Genomic DNA, 19,964 nt, shown 5'->3' on the forward strand with positions numbered 1-19,964 from the left:
TACTGTAATCCATTAACTCCCTGAGCAAGACTAACTGAGTGAAACACACCAATATGTTCAGGTTCTAGAACCACTAAAGAAGGAAGGGCTATTACCCTGAAAATAGCTATTCTGTGTGCATATGCTTCCCCAAGCTGAACACACTGCAGACAGAAGCTCTGTTCTTCTAAAGCATCTAGCAAAGAACTCTTGGTGAAGTATATTCAGAAACAAATTAATATCATAAAACGAGACCAGCCTGAGTCAAAGGTGAGAGAATGACTATCAAAAGCTAATTGAGACAGCAAATTTAGTTCACTTCTCTCATTTAAAAAAAAAAAGCAATCTTGAATGCCAATCTACAGTTTTCAGAATGAAACAGAGGAGTTATCCCATAATAAATGAGTTATCTATAAGGGATGGAAAGATTCTTAGTCATTTTTGCTGAAATATACAGAGGCAACTATTCCTTTGGAAGTGGAAAAATTCTAAATCATACTTTGGAAAGCAAACAATAAATGTGTAGTAATTTCTGAATGGTCTTCACATTTCTTTGAAATCTGAATGTGATAATCTCAACATCACAGATTTTGTGCAATTGCTTTCTGTTCTCCATGTTTAAGCAAAGATCCTCCTCCCACAAACACTGACCTGCCCCTAACACTTCTAAGAATTCTTGCAGTCAATTTAGAATTCAGTGATTCATATTCCCCTGCCCATGTAATTGTGTCTCGTCTCAGTTACAGAAAATATGCATCCCAAGGGGGCACGCTAACTTTGAGGTGGACTAATATTAGCATCAACTCTCAGTAAAATCTATATTTTCTTCCAAATGAATGGCAGGTGATTTACAACTCACCTGAAAGTCCCCCTTTCTACATCCTGCCCACTTAACCGGACATGGATACCCTCTTTCAATAACGATCCAAAAGCCATGTATTCTCCCAGGGCCCAATCCACAACCCGGTTTGTTGTCATTTCTAGTCGACTTTTCAAAATCCGAGAAAGTCCTAAATGCGGCATGAGAAAAAAAACATTAGCAACTGGAGATGTTCTCATCTGCAAGGCAAAGGGCAAACAATCTAGGTCAGTTATCCCAAAGAGCCAAAAGACATAAAACCATGAACTCCACGGTGACCTCATTTAAAGCTTTAATTCATTTTCCTCCCTGACTACTGTATATTTCTGCTAGCTGCACTACTGAAAGATAATCCAACCAACTCAATTCACTGCAAAACTTTCACACAATCAAGCTCCAGCTAGTTTTGGTTCTAGCTTGTTATTTATCTTCATTTGTCACTGTTACATAACAGAATACTTTGGGCAGCCATATACAGAACTTCACTATAATTGACACTTGAATATTCCTTACACTCGCATCATTAATGTATTTGCTTTTAAAAAGACTAAACCCTTAGACAAATATCTGTCCTCCATGCAAAGAAGTTCCAAACTCCAAACAACCTTGCATTTTTGCTTCACTTCTCAGTTTTATTTGCATTTTTAACCTGTACCCATTTGATCCAAATCCCTACATTTTTATTTATGTCTATTAAAATAGATTTATGAAATAAACAACACAATGTAACACAAAATAAAACACATTCTGCATTTCATTCATGAATGAAGTGATTTTTTGCTTAATTTGTGACATTTCCCAACAGAAGCAAAGGTTCTGTCTAGATCAAGAAAGCCCTGAATGCCATGCCTTTTGCATGAATAAAGCCTTCCCCAAGTTCAACCATTACTATATATTGAGGCTTAATACTATGGGCAAGTAATTGGCTATTTCATGAAGCAAGCAAGATTTCACTTTGTTGCAACGAACAATTTCAACTCTAGTATGACTGATAAATGGAAATCGAATCAGTCTAACAATTGTCTCTTTAAATTTGAAAGATTTACAGATGTCCATAAAGGAGCAAGCAGATGGTTCATAGATGTATTATTACTTTTCAGTGGTTCAGAAATGTTTGTCCAGATTTAATAAAATATTTATGCATCAAAATTTATAGCAACTAAAGAATTGCTATTAGCCACACTTCATATGCATGGCTTCCTTCAAATGCTTCCTAATGAGTAATGATATTGTAACTTAGTAAGAACATTTTTGTTAATTACATGCCACTTGGACACAAAACATTAAAGAGCTATAATTGAAAGCATTGCTATAAATGCTTCTCTGGAATTTTAATTGCATCAACCCCCTGTTGATCAATCTCAGAGGAAGGAAAAATAAATAAAATATAGCCAGCTCGTTGGATAATTTGTTATTAGACCAATACAGTACTGCATGACCAGAGATACAGATGTGAAAATAAACCAGTTCAGCTTGCTCATGATAAAGCTGACTCTCTTGAGAAGTTGGACAGTGACTAGGAGTACAAGTTTCAACAGAAGCTTTTTAAATATAGAGATACAGAATGATCACAGGGGCACAGCTCTTGATTCCCTTCAGAACCCGCCCTTTCCAGCTTCTTTCCTATTTCCACTTGTCTTGTAGTCCATCATGCAAAACCATTTTTTCTTTCAACCTTATATTTTCATGTGGAGGAATGCAAAGGTACAATGAGCTCTACCATTATCAGCATAAGGCTTGGGTTTATAATCAGGGAGCACATTCAGCCTCTACTATTACTTTATTTACTGTTAGATTAGCACTAATTCAACTCCCAGGGCAATGCAACATTTGCTACGTCATTAAAACTAACAACACCTTCATGATGGTTTCAGTTCAGTTACCTAGAAAAACATAGTCAATGAATCCCATTAAGATTATTTGTGTTCGTTTTTAATAAACCTGAAGAAAAAAAATCTGATATTCAAATTCAAATAGCAATGAGCTCTTATGACCACATGGTAAAGTGCTGGGAGCATGAAGGGAGATAAATGTTTTCTCTTTGGAAAACAAAAGTTGGAACTGGGGAGAGAAAGGAACAGTGTTGCACAGATACTTTTCTGAGGATCCGAGTGTGCAGCAGCACTGCCTCTCTGGAGAACAAGAGAAGCTGATATTCCCAGCCCAGAAGGAATCAAGCTGCTTCTCACCTCCATGTATTTTGAAGCCTTCAAGGGGTACGGAGCTGGCAACCTGCCCAATATGGGTCAGTACGTCCTCAGGGATGCCAGTGGGAGGACACGTCATACTCTTTGGTTCACCATCCAAGTTAAAAAACCCTGGAAAATGAAAGCCCTTTGGAATAGTATGCAAAGCCATTAAGTCTTTATCTCTATGAAAAATTAACTGAGGAATTGCAACCAAAGGTGGTGTATCTCCAGCATTTAACAGAGTATTTCTCTTCCACACTGACTGAAACCTGAAGTGGTAGGGACTGGAGGGGATGGGTCTACTGCATTTACACGTCTCCTGAAATCTCCCTGTGCATTATCTAGCACTAAAAGGATTAGCTTAGGGCTGCCTTGGCATTTCACTACCAGGTAATGGGGTGAGGAATTTTCTGAAGGGCAGAAATGTCTATTTTCAGACAGCTTTACCCCTGTCCAAATCCAGCACTCGACTGCAGAGATCCACCTGCCAACTTGCAAGACCAAGGTCATACCCTGGGAAAGGGCTTAGCCTCTTACACAACATGTGGATCCTACCCACTCCTATTATTCTCAGGTATTATTTATTTAAATTTATTGGCCGCCCAACTTTTTATTATTTCTGTGGAGATGACAAGCCACTGTTAGGTTGAAAACTCTTTTTGGCTTGGCCGTGTCAGTGACCTTAACAGGGAGGTATGATTAAAGTAGGAGATGGAGAGTGAAACTTTTTTAACCTCTTTTGTGGGAAGGGAGATTTGCTGAAGCTACCACTTCCTTTTTGCTTCTCAAACATGCTGGCAACAGCTTTCCCTTTTAAATGTAATATTGTAACAGCCCACACAAAGACAGACTGAGGATGACTTGAGGAGGGAGGGCACCCATTTTAACATATCAAGGAAAATAATAGGAAAGCCGTCACCACCATCAGGGATGCCTGGGAGTGTGTGTGTGTCAAAACAATCAAGAAGGCAGCCATGACTGCACCATCAAAGCCCCGTCCTCTTTACATGTGCCATATGCAGATACCCTTGACCACCACAATAATATTTAACCAGTTAAAACACTGTTTATTTTTAAGTGACAAAACTTTCGAGTGCACCATTAACCACGTTTAACAGGAAAAGAAGCCACTAAAAACCTAGGCATCTCAATGCAATTGGCAACAACTCTTGATACCTGGCCAAGGCGAATCAAGCCAGTGCTTAATGTGGAGAATTTTATTATCTTTGGACCTGGTGTAAGCTTCTTCACAAATCTTATCATATTTTGCAATTTCTTCCTATAGAATAGAAGGGGGGGGGGGAGAAATCACAGACTGTAATCACATGGGTCTAATGACAATTATGGTTCCATCAGAGAGTGAGTTTTTAAACCATTCTTATCCAGAATCAATCTTTCTCTCCTCTTTCATATTTTCCCTTTTTATCTCCTTTTGAAAAATGCTGATGGCATTGTTGGTGTGGCTTAAATCTTGACAACAAGTAAATCTATTATGAGTTCCAATCCATTGGAAAACTGTGATTAACTGCAGTACCAATAGAAGAGAATATGTGTAGCTCAGAGTTGAACTGTGGAGTCCTTGGGGTTCTCTGTGCTTGGTTGAACCAAGCTCAGAGAACCCCAAGGACTCCACAATTAACTGCAGTTTTCAACATGAGGGGAAAGACTATTTGATTGCAAATGTTCATCTGCCCAAAGTACTCCTGATTCCCCCCATTTCCATGACCATCTTCTCACAAACACACACCTAGGATCCCCAAGTCTCTGGAGAGACCTATCTGTGTACCTAAGAGCATCAAGCAAGTCTTGCTGTTTCCTGATCTATGTTCTATAAATCACCAGGAAGGACATTCCTTAAAGCTCAGAGATAGCCCTGTCCCATCAAAGTCTGGCTAGAACATTCACAGTTCTCTGTGCATCCTCTAGGATTCTGGAGTAGATGTGCAGGTTTTGAAGGGCCCTCAATGTGGCCACGCTGACCATTGTGGATGATGCCTTGATACTTTGAAGAGCAGTTTAGGAAGGACACTCCGCTCTAGGGGGCCCAGTGAGTGAAGCAGCCTTCTGAATGGTTTCCCAGCCCTAATAATTATTCAGTCCTTGAGACTACATCATTGTATTTCACAGTTTAAGTCCTCACTTAACCAGTGAGCTTACCTGATGTCTTTGAACCCATCTCTATCTTTCAGCCTCTCATACTGATAGATACTGTGAGGAGCCCCTTCTCCCCCATGAACAACAGTGTAAAAAAGTAAAAATAAATAAATATAATCCCACTGTATTCTACCAAGAAGGAATAGCACATCAGAGATTTTCTGCCCTCCAAGTCAAAGTGTGTAGGATTCAAGATCAGGCCAATTATTTTGGGAACTGTGAAAGAAAAAAAAAAACATACTACGGGAGCAATGTTCCTTTGCTCTCTGGCAGCAGAAACACAACAATAATAATTTAAATAACATCTGCTACTCTTCTCTGAGGCAACTCTGCTTAACAAGGCACTCAGAATCTTTGGCTGGCCACTGTAATCAGTTATTGCCTCTAATTACGCTGAACCCCATCTCTCCGAAGTCCTCAGGCATACAGAAAGGATGCTGGTAACCTGTGAGGAGTTATCTTGGGGTTTATGCCCCATTTTAGAAATAGTGTGGTGTTTGCAACATTGCAATCAAATCTTCCATCCCTTGTACTTCATTGATTTGCCTTTGCCTTTCCATCTTTCTGGTTATTATTCACTCATCATCTGTGCTGTTCTTCATTGTCAAGTTTTACTTTATTTTAAAGACTTAGAAGTAACAATTTGGCTTCCACCATTAGTTACGTATAGAAAAATAATAATAAATGGAAAGATGCCCCAGTTAGAGCAACAGATTCTAGCAACGTTGTTTATCACAAAGCCAGCATGTCATGGGCTACCTCAAACTCTTGCAGTGTTACGACTCCATCAGCAATCAGCTGGTCAGCATATTTTTTCAGCACAGGCACCTGCTTTGAAATCTGCTTGTACATCAGAGGTTGAGTGAACATGGGTTCATCCATTTCATTATGGCCTCGTCTTCGATAACAAACCTGCCGAAGAAGGTTGGATTTTCATCATGATGAAGTTTTATCACCCTCACTCTCTAACACAGAGAAGAAATTAACTCCTTTTTTCTGATGCTTTTTCCATTTTCATATAAAATGGTGCTCAAACTTACAAAAGTATGAAATGTTCATGTGTATATAATGCATATTCTTCTTTGTTGCTATCCACCCATTTGCAAGATTTTTAAAAAGCAAAATATAAACTGCTGCCAAGTATAAGTGGTAAAATACTTTTTTTTATAGAGAAGAATTTCCTTGATTTCCTGCAGAGTGAAGCATCTAATCATAGCAACATTGGATCCTATTTTTCATTGACTTCTACATACAACTAAGAGAAATGCGCAGCTTACCATTAACACTGTATCACATTCAGAATTTTTTGTACAGATAATTTAAAGAATAGAATTTAAAAAGTACACGCACCCCTTTCAGAGCCTATCTATATAAATGCAAGATTGTACTGATTGTTTCTTCTCAGGAAGCTCTGCTCCTGAGCAATTCTCAGAAGAGGTTTTTTAGCAGCACCAGAAAGCACACTGATAGGAAGCGGTTGCTTTAAAAAGCTCTACTGTATACATGGGAAGGAAGATTATATGTAAACATTTAGATCTCCAACTGAGTAAAGAATAAGAGCCCTTACCAGATCTATAACCACATCTTTATTAAAAGTGTTTCTCCACTCTGCAGCAACACTGCACACATACATCACCGCTTCCGGATCATCAGCGTTCACATGGAAGATGGGTGCATTGACCACCCGAGCAACATCTGTTGGATACGGAGATGAGCGAGCCATTCGCGGATCTGTAGTAAAACCAATCTAAAATGCAAGACTAATTAGTTAACGGAGTAATTGCAGTGTTCCTCTTTCTTTACCTCTCTGTTACTGAAAGTCATTAAAGTGAAGTCCTTGGTGTTCTCTGAGCTTGGTTGTTGCTTGCAGACATTTCATTACGCAACTAGGTAATATCATAAGCACCGATGATGTTACCTAGTTGGGTCATGAAACGTCTGCAAGCAAACAACCAAGCTCAGAAAGCACCAAGGACTCGACAGGTCAACCCTGAGCTACAGATATTCTCTTCTACTGGAGTCATTAAAGTGTCTGAGATTTAGGCTTTGGTACTTACTTCTGTGACAGTATCATATGCTTTTAGATCTGGCATATGTTCTTAATTTTTTGAAAAATGTACTATTTCATTCTTTTATTTGATTTAGCAACATTTTCATTAGTGGACGAGATAGGGAAAACAAAAATCTACACATTCTTTGGCAATTCAACATTTAGTCTGAACAAGCATGATTAAACATTTTGCTCCTAATTTCCCAGTTACCCAACACAATATTGTTTTTTCTGGTGACATTTGTCTTTTAAAAAAAGAGAAAGAGAACTAAATTTCCAACCTAGTGTCCTCCAACTCTATTGGCGTAACCACTCTGGTTGACTGGACATTCTGAGAACTGGAATTCTTAACACATATTTTTCTGTCATGGGACAATTTGGTTCCATGCAGGACCAAATATCACATGGTGTTCTGTTATCTATTACAATAGTTTCAAAAAGAGTTGTTGAAAGATGCTAATGAAACTCAAATTCTTGAGGGTATTTTCTCCAATGTACCTGATTGTTGACCACAACATGAATAGTGCCATTTGTGGTGTAAGACGGAAGATCACTGAGATGGAAAGTTTCATAAACCACTCCTTGGCCAGCAAAGGCAGCATCTCCATGTAGAAGTATAGACATAACCTAAGTCATAATGGGTTTAAAAATAATATATGTCGTTACCTATCAGCCAACAAGTTACAAAGGAGCATGACTGTTTTTGGATGCAATTCACAAAGAGGATGACAAAGGTGGTGCAAATGTTTTGGAAGAGGAGCTATGAATGGGAAGTGACTGCATGAACCACCTCCTTTCCAATAATTAAAGCAATTGTGGGGGTTTTTTTTCCAGGCTTGTGCAGTGGAAAAAAGCTGCTGCCAGATCTCCACACATGTGCACCAATGGAGCCATGTTATACTGTGAACAGCTCCCAAAGCCACCAGGTAAGTCTGGAAGAAGACATGGCTGCTTTAACAATTTTAAAAAGAAGACCTTTGTATCTCCACAGGTCCTGAAGCACTTCTTCTGAATATGCAGACCCCTACTGGTTATGCCCTCAATGTCTCAGGGCCAGCCTACTTAAAAAAGCTCCTGGTCATGAATGAATTCTCCTGCTTCCCTCCAGGTTCTCACTTCTCACCAACCAAGATACTACCTATACAAAACTAGGCCATTTTGTGGAATGCCTTCCCCACTCTGCGCTCATGAAATCTTGGTCTTTTTCTCCAGCACTTGCTGGCTTTATGTAGTGGATCTCCCTTCCCTTCTCTTTCATTTCCTTTCAAAAATATAGTTATTCTATTATTCTCAGCCAAGCCAGCCCACTTCAGTGAATATAATGTATTTTTAAAATTTCCATATTTTTAAATTCTGTTTTAAAAGATCATGCTGCCTTCTTTGAATGTTGTTAAAAACAAAGTCATATAAAAATATTTAAAATACAATATTTTCCCTACTCCGATTCCACATAACATATCCTGGAAAGAATGTAATGCTTCAATGAATCTTTTTCATGAAATTACTAACAATTTTAGTTGTTTAGTTTAGTTTAGCTTTTTTAGAAATTTTTCCCCAAATAATAAACTTGAAACATAAAAAAGAACTATTTTACACAGGAGTTATTTTAAATGATGGGCAACGTACAACATTGTGCCAGCTGAAAGTGTGCTAGAGGTATCCTTCAGCTGCTAGAACCACCAGTGGTGGAAGCCCTCGCACAACTAGCACTAGAAGCAATTAGCCAAAAGAAGTAATGATTAGCGCATCAGTCTGTGAAATAATTGCTTATGAAAGTAGTTTAGAATATTGGATTTGACAGTGACATAAGGTTGAAAAAAGGCGGAGGGGAGGGGAAATAATCTTCTAATACTTCTACAAGTAGTTGAAGTTTTGCTCTAACAGAATAAGTCCACACACAACCTGATTAGTTCTAACCAAAGGGTGATCCTCAGAGACATCCACCCAAGGGCATGAAGGCAAGCGGCCTACGCATCATGCCTTCATCCCCCAAATTACTTGAATTATGTACTTGCATCATTTTAGTTATAACCCGAGTGCATTATGTGCATCATTTGCACAATGATGCTATGACATGCCAGACATATTTTGGATGCCATCATGGCTTCTGCTGAACATCCATGGTGATTTCCCACTCAACTTCTTCTATAAATTCAACTGGAGTCAAAATGAGCTTTGAAAACTGAAGCTATATGAAACTAAACCGAAGCTATTCAGACAATGTTACCTTCCTTCCCTCAGTATCCCCTCGGTAAAACTGTTCAGCTTTGGTTTTTCCTTGTACAACGGGATCTACTGCCTCCAAATGAGAAGGGTTGGCCACAAGGGACAGGGTGATCTTTTTGCTTGTTACTCGGTTGATCCTCTCGTGGTACATTCCCAAATGATATTTTACATCTCCAGATCCCTTAGGCAATAAGAAACCATGAATGTTAATCTAAACATATACTAGTAGGATGGACTGGCAGAATGCTAAACAGTTATTTGTTTAGCTAAACTCTGACTTATTTGTATGTCTTCATCTGAACCAGCAAAGTATTCCCAGAATTCAAAGTCTCCAGCTGGCTCTTGCGAATTTGAGCTTCTTTTAACTGTATTTTGTTCTTTATTTCATAACTTAGCTGAGTCCTAGAAGGAGAGTGTGTTCTCCATTACGTTCCTGAACTGCCCAATAGCAAAATAATTGACCACACACTCATATTCTGCCTATGGCTTCCAGAATGGGTATGCAAAAGTCCAGGTAACCAGTAGATGGCAGAAAGGGCTAAAGAGTTTTCTGTATCTCTTTGTTGGCTTCTAGTAGTCATCTGAACTTCTGGTAGCCTTCCCTTTTCCATTCCTTGGCCATTCCATACTTTGGTACAATGGTTTGATATTCATAGAGGCAGCAGCAGAAGGCTACAAATCTACTTGAAATAAAAAAACTACATTCTGATAAACTGAGAGTGGAATCCTTGTTTTTTTTAATATATAATGTAAACTACTATTATTCAGTGATATGGCAGAGCATGAACTATATGTGTTGTCTTTCATAATCCTACAAAACATGACATTAATTAAACAAAAAGTAACTCCAGGTTTTATGGAAAGCGATCACGTTGCTGAAAACCAAGTGCCCATATAGCATCGTGATCAAGAGAAGCAGTTGTAGTTGACAATATTCTGAAAAGGAAAGGGCTGTTTCCCACCTCATCAGCTGCTTCAAGCTTTGGGTCAAACTGACAAAATATCTGTTCCAGTTCCTTTCGGATAACATTAGCCAACACATTCAGTCTTCCTCTGGGAGGGAAAAAAGCATCCAGAATAAATCACAAAGAGGAAGAATCAGCAAATCTATGCCAATAAAATATACTTCTTTTAAGAGACTTGATGACTAAGTTCTTTTGTTCAGTATCATACATTATTTAAATTTTTATAATTTTATTATTTCTTTGCTTAATTTTTATTATCATTTAATTTATATCTTACATAAATGTGAACAGAACAGTTTTAAAAGATAAACAGACTTTTTATAAACACTGATAAACAGAAATAATTTGAACTGCTAAATTGCCAAATTTTAGGACTAATGGACAAGAATATTGGGGAAAAGCAGCATGCAAAAGCATGAAATGTTAAGATTTTTTTGTTGCAGGTTTATTACTTATTATTTATACTGACAGCAAAGCAAGAGGTTAAAAAATAGTAGGAAAAGGAGATCCTAAGAAAAAAGATTTGGAGAGGTTCCCCCTCCCCCCCAAGTGTGATATACTGAAGAGGAATGTTCTTGGGAACAGAATGAATTAGCACAAAAATGACTATAACACGCTAAATGAAAAAAACTTAAAAATAGTATGAGGAAAATAGTCAGCTAAACAGCCTACACTAGAACACAGGGAAAAGTAAATATAAAGATTTGGTGTAATCAAATAATTGAGAAGCTCAAAAGGGAATGATGTTCCATACAAATCTAGAATTTGTTACCTTTAGGAAATTAGATACGCGCTCATTTATGAAAAGCAATATCCCTGCCTCTCTCATATAAATTAATCCTTCCTACGTGCAATGTAGTCTTCTTGTTCAGGAATATGCCATTCTGCTGAGAAAATCAGCTCTTAATCATAGAATGTAATGGTTTGAGGAACTGATAAAGCCTGACATGGCTCAGAGTTAAATGCATCCAAACCGGCTTCCAATTCAAACTCAGCCTCCAAGTTGACCAAGATCTCCCTTAAGATTTTTGGCAAATGTAACTCACAGATCAAGACTCTGTTTCGCCACCTGATCTCATTCCTCCAAGGCGGCTTGAACTACAATTGATGATTACAGAGGGAACTCCTTCCTCTCCCTATCCTGAACTCTCAGCAGCCCTGTGGCTGCTGTGTCTGTTTCAAAAAAGATTTATGCAGTGTTAAGAGAGTCATTCCATTTCAAGTGGAAATATGAGCTCTAACGTCAATACATAAATGTGATTTGCTCCTAATGCCATTCTACAAGTGGGACTCAAACCTAGTGGCATTCTACAGCCAACCTCTAAAAAAATTATTAGAGACCAAAATCTCTACTAATATTCAGCAAGTTATTGAAGTGAGTAAGTGCAAGCAAGTTCACTGTTAAGGGGTCAGATAAATCAGTCAGGCAATTACCTGTGCGGCATGCCCATTATAACATACTCAATTCCCATTTCACTCGATTTATCAATGATAGTTTTAAGAGCAGGAATCATTACTTCGCATCCTTCCAAACCAAAGCGTTTTTCTGATGACCATTTCCTAGCAAGGAAATCCTCAAACCTGAGGAAGTGAAAAAGCAACTATTTATTATATACAAATTCAAGTCTATTTCTAAAACAAAGAAGCAAACATCCACTGATGTAGCACATATATTAACATCAAACAATCACAATCTTAGAAATTACACTGAATAAAACAGCAGTGCATGGTTATTTGCCAGCAACAACTGAACAGGAATCTGTTCCTTAATAATCAATACTCAGAGATGTCATTTTTTAAAGGACAAGCCTAAACAGGGTCTTCCATGTTAATTCAAGTGGGTGAGAGGTAATACATACAGCTGGAAGTGTTTCAATTAACCCTGAAAAAGACATTAATAAAGCTTAGAAATACTGACCTTAAAAGGGGAAGGTGTCTACATGAGAACTCCAAGAATCACCAAGATTATAAAAATGTATTTACATTATGGAGCCAATTAATATTATGCATTATTTAATCAGCTTTTAAAATCTCTGACTTACTATCTTCTCTTCCCCAAAGAGATTTCAGCATGACTCACACATTATTAAAAACATGAAGTAAAATAAAGTTGCTATATTTTTCTAAGATACTATAGCTATAGGTAACACACTGTGTAACACACATTGTAGGAGGAAAGCCACGTTAGTCTACGGTAGCCAAAATTCAGGAGTCTGGTAACACCTTTTCCGATTAACACTTTTTATTCAAAGGCATACATTTTTAATGTGTTAATTGGAAAAGATGCTACCAGACTCCTTTTGATTCTATGTAACACAGAGTAACTCTGGTATAAGTTTCTTGCAATGAAACTTAAACTTGATCTTATGTGGGAGGCATTCCCACCAACCCAAAAAGTCTCACTTTGTTGATGGAAGCATGACAAGAAAAACACCGTTAGGTTCCTACAGTCACTATTTTTTTTCTTGTCCTATAACAACTATTTAATACTAATACACATATATAAAAACCAGAGCCTCCAAGTAAAATCCAAAAAGGTACACCACAGAAAAAAATGTTCATTAAAAAAAAAAAAAACCAAGTCAAGTAGGAGAGGGACAATTCGCCTTATGATCCACTTATTTGTTGAATCTGAAACTGAGCTGGAGAGACAGGTTTTTTTTTTTTAATTTTTTACTTTATTTGAAGCAGCAACATACTGCCTGAGAGTGGGTAGGGTGGTCTCTTTACTTGTATTCCATCCAGCACTTCAAATATCCAGCAATTGAATCAACGGGTTGGTCACTATTTTTGGAATCTAGCTTCTTGCTATGCTAGGGCATACACAGGGTAATAAATATGTTTTATTGACACATAAATCTCAGTGATTAGATGAGGACAGCATGTAAAAAAGCAGGGCCATCTGCATGGGGGGGGGGCGGGGATCAAAAAAATAAAGATGTTAATTGCAATTTCTAAGCTCCACCCCCATTTTTACCTCCCCTGAGGATGTCCCCCCTCCTCGTGAGCTCATGCATGCCAAATAATGCATTCAGGCTGTGTTCTCTCTAGATTTATTTACAAGCCTTTTCTGTAGCAAATATCCACTGTTCCCCCTGCACCCCCCATATATCCATTATTAAGGGGTATGCTTCAGTTCAGTTCCTCTTCTTGACATTTCTTGCATATAAACTAGATACTAAGAAACTTCTTCCTATTTTGTTAAGCAGATCCTTCTCGTGTTAATCAGCACAACCAGCAGAAATTGTATGGCTGAAGGCTTTTCCCCCCCTTCCAGGAAGATAAATGAGCAAAACTTCTGTATGACACACTGTTAACAGCCTGTCACTCAAATGCCATGTTAACCCAATTATTAAAAGCATCTGGCTGAAATTCATTTTTCTTTTAATTAAACTTGGGCAACAGTGATCTACGGCTGTCTCACTGAATAAATACTCCCAGGGAAGGCAAATGTTATATTTGAGTAACAATGTGAAATTAATATTTAAACGTTCTAGAGAAGACTAGCATTAATGGGTATGTTCATTAAGTGTGATGAGGGCCAAAAGAACCTGACTACGTTTTTATTGTTTCTTCCCCTCTTTGGCCCAATCTGTCCTAAGAACTTAGGGAAAATAAACCTAACCGTTTATTAAACAGCTAAGACAGCTTTGATGACATTTGAGGCATGTTTTGCTGAGACAGATCTCAGCATCACACTTATCACTCCTTCCAAATATACCTTGTTGATCGTACCAGTCTGGCCAACAATGTCCGTTTTTCTTCATTGTTAAATTTCATGACGCCTGGAGTCTCAAACTTCTGCCGGATCCAGTCACACTGTTCCACATCATTAATAAACATAAACTCCAGCCCTATGTGTTGACAATAGGTATTCTGGACAGTAAGGTAACATATGTATACATTAAAAAGGTGATATGACAGGCATGTCAATAAAGTTTAGTTTACAGTCTACTACTGCTTCGTCTTACATAAAAGGTTGTGTTTCTCCCTGCCCATCCTGTTAACTCCTTCAAACCTTCAACGCAGATATAACCTTACTCAAATGTTAGCCAGGAGTGGGCTGTGGAGTATCATATTCCTTCCCTCAACTTTGGATGGTTGCTCTCAAATTATTTAAAAATGTATAATACCAGAAAACAAGCTCTAGACACACAGATTCGAACTCAAGACTACAGGGAACATATACATGCAAACAGAATACCCCTTAAAATTGATTTTGAACAATAGTTTTACAACATTCTTATTAGTGTTTAAGAAATTCTGTCAAATATGATATGGAATTATGGGGTATAAATTGGAAGGCACCACAATGTAAAAGTCCAGACCATCTTGGGAGCCCCTTACCTACCAGTGATTACTAAACCAACTATCATTTGAAGAACATTCTGTTCTTTGAGGAGAAATCAATTAAATGCTTCTAGATTTTTTTTCCAAAGAAGTGAATGTTTTTAAAGAGGACCATTCAGAGGAATCATAATGCAAAGATGAGCTATACATTTTGTAAATGAAATTCCATATCCAATTCAGTTATCTTCAGTACAGGGTTTTCAAAAAATTGCAGGAGGACACCCTCTTGCTTGCAGAACTAGATTAAAGGTCTACTGATGGTCCTGGGTCAGATGGACTATCTCACTGTCTAGTCTTTCTTCTAGGGAAATACTGGCCATCTACAGGAGACAATTATGGTAGACAACATCCTTATTGGGATTCTTTCTGAGATCTACATAGTGGCTGAGAATCCCTGAACTGGTATAAAAATAAATAAAATTGTAGCAAATAAATGATACATCAATTTTAGTGTCATCAGATTTTACTCCTCACCAGAAAATGAAGACTGTAGACTGAAAATCACCCAAGTCCCATTTCAGAGCAAGAAGCAACGTAAGATATATAACCACACTGACCTCAAGTCGCCTGATGATCTCCCGTAAAGAAAGCATAGTCTCATTTCCCCCTATGAAGGTGGTTGTAGGCAACCGGAACACTTTGTCCAAGTCAGATTCATATAAGCCATAAAACTCTGTGACATGAACATCGTTAGCAAAGAGACAGGAAGACAGCAAGCCAAAATCAAACATGGACTCTACATCCCCAGCTCCACCTGATATGTGCTTACCTTGTTCCCTTTCAAACCTTCTCTACAAAGAATTATCCTTTTGTTTTGATACAGAAGTGTTACATATTGGCTGGATTCACACAACACACTGAGTGACTGTTTAACCCATGATTTACTGAGAGAACCGTAAGTGACTAGATTTGAGCAAGCTATGCCTTAAGACATGGTTGACATATACAGTGGCTAATGTGATGTGTGAATGCCACCATTATATTGCTCAAACATAAATGTAGAGTGAACACACATTTGATACTTGCTTGGAGATATCTGCAACCATGAAAAAAACCACATTTTTTCAAAGTATTATGATGCAATTTAATGCCCTATTGAACTGCTATTTTCTTTCCCAGTATTTCCTATTTGGTTTCATTTTAATTTCTTGGTTACCTTTTGGAAGATGGAACTGACTTCTGAACATTTCTTAAAATTCACCCAATTCTTGCTACTTAAAAACTCCTCTGTTCAGGCCTACACACATACACACACACACACACACACAAACCTCTCTTTCACACAGAGATCTCCTCCTTCAGTTAAGTATACAATGTATCTGGGTGTGTGTGCGTGTACACGCACACATATATATACATACATATACATACACACACACACACAAATCCACATACATATAAAAAAGAAATACTAATCTATTCATGATAAACTAATATGCATAATTAGAGGACGATCTCACTAAACAAGATTTGCCTACTATATTCCAATAGGAAAGAATATTCCATGTTGCAATGCTTAACTAATCTGCTAGCTGCATTTTTTCCTGAGACATTCCTCTGACTATGGATATTAATTTATTACAAACAAGTTTAAAATTCTCACCCAGTTTATCTATAGTAGTGATTAAATCCGATGGAATGAATGAATCCAAGTCGGCATCCAGGATTCCTAAGGGATCCAACTGAGCCACATGGTGTCCACGGATCTGAATAGGTTAGAGTGGGAAAGAAGGGAAGTAGGAAAGGCAAAGAAAAGAACAAGGATCATGCTAACAAAGTAAGTCAAAGGAGGAGCTCACCGAAATTTGTGGAATTACACTGATCATTCACTGAAGCATCAAAAGAAACGGCATAAATCCCCAGAGGATCAAGCTGAGCTTTGTAGTGCCCTATAAACTGAAAATAAGTAGCACTGTCACTGGGTATGCGGATTATGGCAAATCTTGTCTTACACAGTTTGCAAAATGAAATGTTATATTTTGCCTAATTAGCAATGGAAATTATATTTCACATCCAATTGCAAGTATCAACCTTTTAAAATTCTAAGATGCATTACTTGTTGTGAACAGACAAAAACCCATCTACTGGCATCATAAAACAGTACTGGGAAACTTCGCAGAATAGAATAAAGTTATAGAGGTTGTAAACGATCCTCACCTATCTGAGAGCAAGGGGTTTTTTCCTACTTCAGTGGGATTTCTGCAGAGTATCTTTTATAAGCCTGCACAGTAAGGCAAAAGAGCCCAGATGAGGAACCCAAATGTTGCTGAACGACTCCTCAAAGCCCTTGACAGTGTGGCCAATGGCATGTTGGTGCTGGGAGTTGTGGTTAAGCCACATCTAAGGCCAAAGATTTTCTATCCTTCTACAAACAGGATAGATTCAGTCATACCGTTTCTGAGAAAACAAAGCCCCCCAGATTCCCTCCCATGATATGTAGGTCATAAAATGCTTCTATGGTATGAGGAGCGTTCAGAGTAGCAGGTGGCACAGAAAGTTTCATAGCACACCAACCATGGCATTACAGCACCAACTGGTATCCTGAAATATTCCAATCAAACAATTCCACTCAGAGCAGTGACGGTGTTTGTCCTTCTTCTATTTTCTTTCATGCCCCGGAAATGTAGTGGTGAGGTGGGAGATCCTACACCCTCCTCAGTCAGCACTGCTGGGTAAGAATGCTCTTGCCTCCTTTGCATGGAAGAAGCCAGAAGAAACAAACACAGAGACATTTTCAGCCTGCGCTGAGCGTGACTGACAGAATGGGAACACAGTTACCTATGGAAAAAGGGTTGGGGGCAAGGCAGGAGAAGGCCAGCCAAAGGAAGAAAGAAAGAATCCTTAATATGGACAGATGGACGAATTTCTACAACTCCCTGACCACCCATTCACGGTATCTTTGGATAAGAAACTTTTGAGTTTTTCTTTTTTTAAAACAAAATGTGAGCCTAACTTTTATTTCCTAACTTTGAGCCAAATTACAAATTTTGGCACAATAAATAATAATACTAATAAATACTAATAAATATTGGGCTTGGCTATAAATTTGTGTTCATTCCCAATTTGCCATTCTTATTAGGTGTAATGAGTGTTCTCTCCTGCCCGCCCTCCTCCTGTCCTCCCTTTTTGAACCTGAAAATTCTCGGTTTTACAAGCCTTCATTTCGGCATAATGGGCCCATAAAACACATTGGCAGTGCAGTGTGGAGAGGGCTAAATTAAAAATTAATGGGCCCTGCCACTGTCTGCTATGGAAAAGACAGGCAGAGGTAGGCCTGCAGTCCATGGTGGAGCACAGAGCAACACAGGATCTGCTCGGAACTCAAACAGCCTCCACCGGAACATTTCTCAGGGTCAGGCCTCAAACAGTGCACATCTGCTGACCTCTGCATGCCTATCTTCTGCTATCCCCTACCATATTTTCATCACATATAGATGACATCTTTGGGCAGTCCTCGAAATGTACTGAAAACAAGACTTGGACTGCTGTTGCACAACGTGTTCATATTTGATTTAATACAAAGAAAAGAAGTGAATTCATTGCAGGGAAGGTGGCATCGATTCAAGTCCTTTGCTAAGCTCAGTCTCCCCATCCCAAAATATCTTCCCACATACAGAGGGGTCATAAGCAAAGCTTCTGCAATAGAGCCAGGCATTGGTTGTAAGGATTGCTTCATCTGGATGAGAATGTTTGTCAGTTTGTCCGTCCATCCATTGATCTGCCCATCCCTGCATCCAAGTGTCAGTTTGTCTGCCTATCCATCTGCCCATCCATCTGTTCATCCACCTGTCCAACCATCCATCCATCTGCCCATACATCTGTCCATCTGTCCATCCATTTGTCTGTCCATCCATCTTTCTGCCCATCCATCTGTCCATCTGTCTGTCCTTGTCCATCCATCAGTTTGTCTGTCTCTCCATCCAACTGTCCATCTTCCAGCCGTCTACCCATCCATCTGTACATCTATCTTTCCATCCATCCATCTGCCATCGGTTTATCGGTCTGTCCATCTGTCTGTTCTCCCGTCTGTCCATCTGGCCAGTTCCAGTTTTAAATGAATTTCCAGAGCTAGAGGGAAATGTTCATCTCGCTCTTCTGTTTGCGGCTGCATTGCCCCCATACAGGAAAAACTACTAAATATCTATTAATGTGGAGGAACATCATAGTTTAAACTCTGGAGCATAAAAATATATTGTGGGTGGTAGAGAGCAACCTGGGAAACAGGTCATAGCAGAAAACATTGTCCCCAGTTAGACCCAGAGAATGACTGATTTATGAATGGTTGGGCTTTATGGCAGCTATTTTCTGAGAGTCACCACAACAAAATTTCACAGGTGTCCAATGATCCACAAAGATCAGAGGTCCTAGGCACAGCCTTGAATATTTTATCAGGAAATAAGTGGCTTCCTGTTTCCTCCCTTCTTCATTCTGAGGGATTTAGAGATGAAGATTGTATTTTTTAACTTTTGGTTTTGGTTAAAATAATCCTCCAGTTTCTTGCAGTCTTGAAGCCTCAACTCAGCTTTCGTGAGGATTCTACCTCTGGAAAGGTTTTTCTTGATTTTTTTCAGTGCATTTGTGACCATTTAATTAAGCAACCAAATCACTATCAGTAGAAATTATAGTCTAAGTATTTAGTCAGCCACCAATTGTGCAAGTTCTCCCACTTAAAAAGATGAGAGAGGCCTGTAATTTTCATCATAGGTATACCTCAACTATGAGAGACAAAATGAGAAAAAAAATCCAGAAAATCACATTGTCTGATTTTTAAAGAATTTATTTGCAAATCATGGTGGAAAATAAGTATTTGGTCACCTACAAACAAGCAAGATGTCTGGCTCTCACAGACCTGTTAACTACTTCTTTAAGAGGCTCCTCTGTCCTCCACTCGTTACCTGTAGTAATGGCACCTGTTTGACCTTGTTATCAGTATAAAAGACACCTGTCCACAACCTCAAACAGTCACACTCCGAACTCCACTATGGCCAAGACCAAAGAGCTGTTGAAGGACACCAGAAACAAAATTGTAGACCTGCACCAGGCTGGGAAGACTGAATCTGCAATAGGCAAGCAGCTCGGTGTGAAGAAATCAACTGTGGGAGCAATAATTAGAAAATGGAAGACATACAAGACCACTGATAATCTCCCTTGATCTGGGGCTCCATGCAAGATCTCACCCTGTGGGGTCAAAA

The 19,964-nt window shown here is 38.6% G+C and overlaps 1 protein-coding gene across 1 annotated transcript in view; it reads right to left on the reverse strand.

Annotated features, from left to right (window-relative positions):
• The window catches only part of OGDHL (oxoglutarate dehydrogenase L), a 50,078-nt gene that overhangs the window by 17,706 nt on the left and 12,408 nt on the right, over window positions 1-19,964 (reverse strand). The window contains exons 4-15 of the mRNA XM_088129453.1: window positions 16,376-16,478; window positions 15,330-15,445; window positions 14,144-14,298; window positions 11,857-12,003; window positions 10,420-10,510; window positions 9,459-9,638; window positions 7,730-7,858; window positions 6,749-6,928; window positions 5,941-6,093; window positions 4,204-4,306; window positions 3,028-3,156; window positions 839-989 (exon numbers count right to left, since the gene is read on the reverse strand). Coding sequence (XP_087985579.1) covers window positions 839-989; window positions 3,028-3,156; window positions 4,204-4,306; window positions 5,941-6,093; window positions 6,749-6,928; window positions 7,730-7,858; window positions 9,459-9,638; window positions 10,420-10,510; window positions 11,857-12,003; window positions 14,144-14,298; window positions 15,330-15,445; window positions 16,376-16,478 — 1,637 coding nt within the window. The remainder of the gene's footprint in view (window positions 1-838; window positions 990-3,027; window positions 3,157-4,203; window positions 4,307-5,940; window positions 6,094-6,748; window positions 6,929-7,729; window positions 7,859-9,458; window positions 9,639-10,419; window positions 10,511-11,856; window positions 12,004-14,143; window positions 14,299-15,329; window positions 15,446-16,375; window positions 16,479-19,964) is intronic.

Source organism: Python bivittatus, unplaced genomic scaffold (assembly GCF_059951505.1).
Source record: "Python bivittatus isolate LINGU-HERP-01145 unplaced genomic scaffold, Pbiv_v1 ctg000050_np1212, whole genome shotgun sequence".
Classification (NCBI taxonomy): Eukaryota; Metazoa; Chordata; class Lepidosauria; order Squamata; family Pythonidae; genus Python; species Python bivittatus.